Source organism: Musca autumnalis, unplaced genomic scaffold (assembly GCF_047663935.1).
Source record: "Musca autumnalis isolate F117 unplaced genomic scaffold, ASM4766393v1 scaffold_1, whole genome shotgun sequence".
NCBI lineage: Eukaryota > Metazoa > Arthropoda > Insecta > Diptera > Muscidae > Musca > Musca autumnalis.
The window spans coordinates 310025807-310032089 of record NW_027411644.1 but is presented as its reverse complement, the minus strand read 5'-3'; the positions used below and the strand labels follow the sequence as shown (position 1 = coordinate 310032089).

Here is a 6283-nt window from a genome sequence, read left to right as displayed (position 1 = left end):
CATAAAACGAAATTTTTAACAAAATGAAAACATTGCTTCAGTCTGCGATCAACCTTTTGCGAGATCAGAGAAATTGAATATCGTCTACTATCTGAATATGGCAGCATTAAGTAAAGTCTTCGACGAATATATGCGAACAGAAACATGTCAAAGTTTTCGAATGCATCCGGAGAGTTGTCCTGCACATTGTCTTAAAGACATTCCACTATATTTGTTGTCTAATTTTAAATATTTTGCTCCTATATGTTTGGTAAGATTCAAAATTCTGTATCGAAAGTGCGTGGAAATAAATGTCAGTTTGTCGTCCCTTCGATTAGCTACCATTGTTGGTAAAACTGCGTCACATTAACAAAAAGAAGCTACGCCAAACATTGGAATATTATGCAGAATGTTCATTGATTGGCGCTGCTGTCGGTTATACAATTAATGTTTTAATTTGTTTTTTAAGGTAATTGATATTGATATTGTATGATTTTTAAGTATAAATTATTATTGTTTTTCTTCTTTTTCTATAAATTAAAGGTACATTTTTGGTCGTTTCACCTACTATTCATATCTCTATGTACCCTCACTTATCGGTGGTTGTCTGCATAATATAACTTCAGATCGGGTGAAAAATATCTTTGAAACAAGTGTCTTCCAATGTGTAAGTATGAAAAGGGATGGAGAGTTGATCATTATATATCGTTTTTAATGAAGAGTGAAAATTTCAAAATTTTCAATTACTACCTTTTTGTTAAACAGGTGCAATGTTTTAAAATTGCATGTTATGTATTTATTTTAGCTAAAGTCCACATTTTGCTGCTTCAAGTACTCGTATTTAAAGAACAAAATGTTTAAAAGGGGAATGAGCACATAACATGTTTATTCTGCTGTCCTAAGTACAAAGACAACAATTATGTTAATATTATTTATATTTCTCTTATTAATATTTATAATATATTACCTTCAATGGGTGTTCACATAATGTACATATCCCCCCGATATTTTTTATACATTTGCATTTTACGAACGCAGATACAGTGAGTATCTAAAATATTCGGTTTTCGATTTTACCAATAATAAGGCCTCAGTATTTTGGAAGCCCATACCCATGCAATTAAAAAATGTTGGTCATGCAATTAAAAAATGCATATAAAATGCATATAGAATGGATGGGTGACGTAGGGGATGAAAGATACCAAGAAAAGGTCCTGACCGGTTTTAACATGGCAAAGCCCAGGATTTATCTTGGTCCCTCTTTCATCTCAAGTGGACACTGACCTCCCCGTGGTGTCACCTGGGGAACTGCCTTTAACACCTGTTAAAGGTAGTGAGCTAACATGTGCCGCGCGTTCACCCATAAGAACGTTAAAAACTTGGGTTTGGGCGTCGGGTTAGTAACCCTCCCCTAGAAAAAAACAGCCTACTATGAAAAAACGAAAGAAAAGAAAAACAAACCCCTCTAAAGATGACGAACCCCGCAAACGTTTTAAGGACCACGAATCTGCACCTGGAATGTTCGTACTCTTTATAGAGAAGGTGCAGTCTTCGCATTGGCAGACGTACTTGAAAAGTACAAGGCCGATATTACTGCCATACAGGAAATACGATGGATTGGGAAAGGCGTCACAACAACACCTAAAGGCGACGCACTGTATTATAGCTGCCATGACGTAAAGCATGAGTTTGGTTGCGGATTCGTAGTTAGTCGGAGGCTAAAACATCTGGTATCAAGCTTCACCCCAGTGAATGAAAGACTTGCTGCAATTCGAATAAAAGCAACATTGTTCAACATCAGCTTTATTTGCGCTCATGCTCCCACTGAAGACAAGGACGAACAGACCAAAGATATATTTTACGAGCGCTTAGAAGAAACATATGGCCGTTGCCCTGCCCATGACATTAAAATCATTCTAGGCGATTTTAATGCCAAAATTGGAAAGGAGAATATCTTTGGCCCAACAGTCGGGAAATTCAGTCTCCACAGTGAAACATCTGACAATGGTATGAGACTGATAGACTTTGCAGCTGCAAAAAACATGGTAGTTAGCAGTACCAGATTTAATCATCTCGATATTCATAAGGGCACCTGGCTGTCTCCAGATCAGAAAACAAGAAACCAAATTGATCATGTTGTGATAGATGGAAGACATTCATCGAGCGTGTTGGATGTACGATCGCTCCGAGGCGCAAACATTGATTCGGACCACTACCTTGTTGCAGCAAAGGTACGCACCCGCTTAAACGTAGCAAACAAAGTACGAACAGACACAACACGAAAGTTAGACATCGGTAAGCTGCAATCAAAACAGATAGCCACAGCATATTCCACTCAACTAGCCCAATTGCTTAATGAAAGCACTCCTCATCCCGATAACATATCAGCGCAATGGCAAAGCATTGCCCACTCCATACAAACAGCCGCAAAATCCATACTTGGATACCAGAGACCTCCACCAAGGAATCCATGGTATGATCAGGAGTGTCGTGCTGCCACCGAAGAGAAAAATGCGGCATATAGGGCTACTTTACAATCTGTAGCAACGCGTAGCACACGAGAGAGATACTGGTAGAAAAGGAGAGAGGAGAAACGTCTTTTCCGCAGGAAAAAGAGAGAGATGGAAAAGCGGGAGTGTGAAAAAATCGACATGTACAGGAGCCAGAATGAAATCCGAAAATTCTACCAAAGAGTCAAGCATCAAACTGATGGCTTTAGTACAGGCACATCCTCCTGTAGAGACCAGCAAGGTAATTTTGTAACTGATACAGATAGTGTACTCAGGATATTGAAAGAACATTTTTCAAAACTGTTTGTATCCAATAGCAGCGAAGACGACGAAGATACCACAGTCCCAATCCCAGAAGATGGTATTGAATGTATACCGCCCAGCCAAGATGAGGTAAGGACAGCAATAAATCGGCTGAAGAAAAATAAGGCAGCAGGAGCCGTTGGCTTACCAGCCGAGCTGTTCAAAACCGGAGGCGACACGCTGATAAGGTGTATTCATCAGCTAGTTGGCACCATCTGGCAGGAAGAACGAGTACCCGACGATTGGAACCTGAGTATCCTGTGCCCCGTCCACAAGAAGATAAGACTGTATGCTCTAACTATAGGGGCATAAGTCTACTCCCTATTGCCTACAAGATCGTGTCAGGGATATTGTGCGAGCGACTAAAGCCTATGGTCAACGTGATAATTAGACCTGGCAAGTCCACCATAGACCAGATATTTACCCTGCGGTAAATCACCTTTTTGTCGATTATAAAGCAACCTTCGAAAGCCCGCAGCGTTCAAAGGTATTCCAAGCCATGTCTGAATTTGGTATCCCCGCAACGCTCATCCGGCTTTGTAAAATGACTTTAACTGACACGAGGTCCTCAGTTAAAATAGGAAAGAACCTCTCCGAAGAGTTTGGTACCAAAAGAGGTTTCAGACAAGGAGACAGCCTTTCGTGTGATCTCTTCAACATCCTACTGGAAAAGGTTATACGAGAGGCTAACGTCAAAAGAAGTGGCACAATCTACACCAATAGTCACATGTTACTTATGCTTATGCTGATGATATAGTCATCTTGGGCCGATCTGTAAAATAAGTAACTGATACCTTTATAAAGGTCGAAGGAGAATCTGCTAAAGTGGGTCTGGCGGTAAACGGTGAGAAGACCAAGTTGATGGTGTCGACGCCCAATGCGTCCATTGAGCTCGGACCGACTGTGGAAGTTGATTCCTATAATATTGAGGTAGTAAAAGACTTCGTCTACATCGGCACCTCCGTAAACGCAACAAACGACATCAGTTGTCAAATAAAAAGAATAATTGTATTGGCCAACAGATGCTACTTTGGTTTAAGTAAGCAATTTAAAAGCAAAGCCACATCTCGTCAAACAAAAATAACGCTCTACAAAACACTGACACTACCCGCTGATGTATGGCTCCGAAGCCTGGGTACTTGCGCAAGCAGACATGGCAGTGCTTGGTGTGTTTGAGAGAAAAATTCTTCGAAAGATCTAAGGACCAATCTGCGTTGACGGTAAATATCGACGTCGCAATAACCACGAGCTGTATCTGCTATACAACGACATCAATATTGTTAAACGTATCGGGATGCAGCGATTGCGTTGGCTAGGCCATATCATCAGAATGAACGATGATGAACCCGCTAAAAAGGCGTATAAATACGGACCGCTTGGCGGTGCACGCAGAACTGGCAGGCCAAGGAATAGATGGCGCAAACAAGTGGATGATGAGATGAAAAGGCGCGGTATTCCAGAGTGCGAAGCAACAAATAGAGAGAAATGGAGATCTTTTCTTAGTTCGGCCTAGGGAACAAATGTTCTGTAATGGGCTAGCTAAGTAAGTAAGTAATATAATATGGATCCACGACAACACTATAAGCGAGAATAATGAATAAATGTTTGTAAAACGTGTTTTCTACGCTTCAAAAACATTCTGTTTCTTAACGTTTGTTAAATATTTTGCCAAATAACAGTTTATTATCGATCTTTTCGGCCGTAGTATGTGTGTTCGTTTACTCAAAATTTGTACAAATTGTTTACTCTACAGTACAATGCAAAAGACCTTAGACGATTACAAGAAGTTACTGAACTTGTACAAGACGATTACAAGAAGTTACTGAACTTGTACAAATTGTTGAGTAAACGAACACACCTATTATTATTCATTTTAATAAATGCGAATAGAAGCTTTGTTCCTGTGTGTTTAATATTTTCGGCATTATTACTATTCATTTTAATAAATGCGAATATGAAAAGTCAAACCCCTTTATAAAAATAATATTTTTGTTGTAATTTCCCCATTGACATAACATATTTAAAATTTTACGATACCACTACCTTGGTAATTGTGCCATGGCAGAACCTGCAACATGGTACAATAATACAGGTAGCATTATCAAGCCAGCTGATGGTAACATAATAGGGGTGTCTTTTTACTTACTAAATGTTGCTGAAACATTTTTTTCAGCAACTTTTCCTTTATACAACTGTCAAAATCTGCAACATTAGTAATAATTATTACTAATTATCACGTAAAAAGACACAGCTAATGTGTCAATTGCATTGAATTGATGTCAAATTTTGACATCTTATGTTACCAACAATTGCCGATGCGGCTACCTGTGTATTTGTACCATGACCTGCAAGAATCTAAAATTTTTTACTACGATAACAAATTTTCCTTAATGTTATCGAAAAAATAGTAAGAATTAGTGGATTCTTGCAGTTGTGGAACAGACCAATAATTTTTTTACTTCTATTCCTATTTTCTGAATTTCTTCTTTAATTATGTATGTCAATATATTTTTTGCAGAATATCGATACATACCTCCTCCTGCGCAGCAATACCATCACACGCCTAATTGCAAATTCGAAACATCTACAAACCTATATCTTTATGTTTTGCAGTGCCCTCATACTACAGGGTAAATATTTATATAATCTCAAAGGATTTTGGTTTTTACAACCAAATAACAAGTTGGCAGATTTTGAAAATACGGAGAACGCAAAATGTCAATTACATCCCGAGAGTAGCTGTCAACAACATCTTTGGTATGGTATGCGTAAGTATTTCTTGCTAGGCCTAACACTGGACCTTATCAAAACAATGATGAGCAAAGTAGATGTAACCAAAACACAATCGAAAATGTGGGGAAAAGTTAGAAATTTTCGTGTACGTTCAATGGCCCTGTTGACAAGCTACATTGGTGTCTATAGGGTAAGTATGCAGCAACAAGGATGATTTCCGTTGATTGCAAGTCACACATCTATGTATTTGCAGTTTACCCATTGTTATTTAAATCGAAAATTCCCACATCAAAAGAATTTAAATCACATTCTATCTGGCTTTCTGTCTGGCATCTGTTATAGTTGTTATCCTCAATCGAATTTATTTAGCTATGCCTTGGTACAGGCCATATTCACCATTTGGAATATTATAAGAATTAACAACTTCAATAGTAAACATCAAGTATTGAAGTATTTACTACGCATACCATTTGGCAAAATTCTTTTTCCCATTGGATTGGCCAATATTGTGCACTACGTCTGCTTAAAACCAGAATACTGCAGCCCTTTGGCAATTGCGATAACAAATGGTGTTACCAATCAATAGTGAGTTTTCCGACCGATTGTTTAAAGGGAAATGTATCTAAACAACATCTTGTTTTTTTCATTTCAGCCCAAATGTTATCAGAAAGGAAGTGGCGCTAATGAAACAGAAAACTGAATTTTAGATATTAAAGAAGTGAATAAAAATGAAATACCATTATAATAAAAATCTCCAT

At 38.3% G+C, this 6283-nt stretch overlaps 1 protein-coding gene across 1 annotated transcript; it reads left to right on the top strand.

Moving 5' to 3' along the window:
- LOC141389944 (uncharacterized) lies at window positions 1–6283 on the top strand. The gene is made up of 6 exons (XM_073962225.1): window positions 1–250; window positions 318–448; window positions 523–646; window positions 5311–5715; window positions 5779–6110; window positions 6178–6283. Exons 1-6 carry the CDS (start codon window positions 98–100, stop codon window positions 6230–6232), a joined length of 1200 nt encoding a protein of 399 aa, XP_073818326.1. The 5' UTR covers window positions 1–97; the 3' UTR covers window positions 6233–6283.

Bases quoted from the DNA above. Each gene is read 5' to 3' on its own strand.
- LOC141389944 (XM_073962225.1), top strand. From the start codon at position 98: ATGGCAGCATTAAGTAAAGTCTTCGACGAATATATGCGAACAGAAACA. The intron at 251-317 runs GTAAGATTCAAA...CCCTTCGATTAG, and splicing joins ATTTTGCTCCTATATGTTTG to CTACCATTGTTGGTAAAACT. The intron at 647-5,310 runs GTAAGTATGAAA...TATTTTTTGCAG, and splicing joins AAACAAGTGTCTTCCAATGT to AATATCGATACATACCTCCT.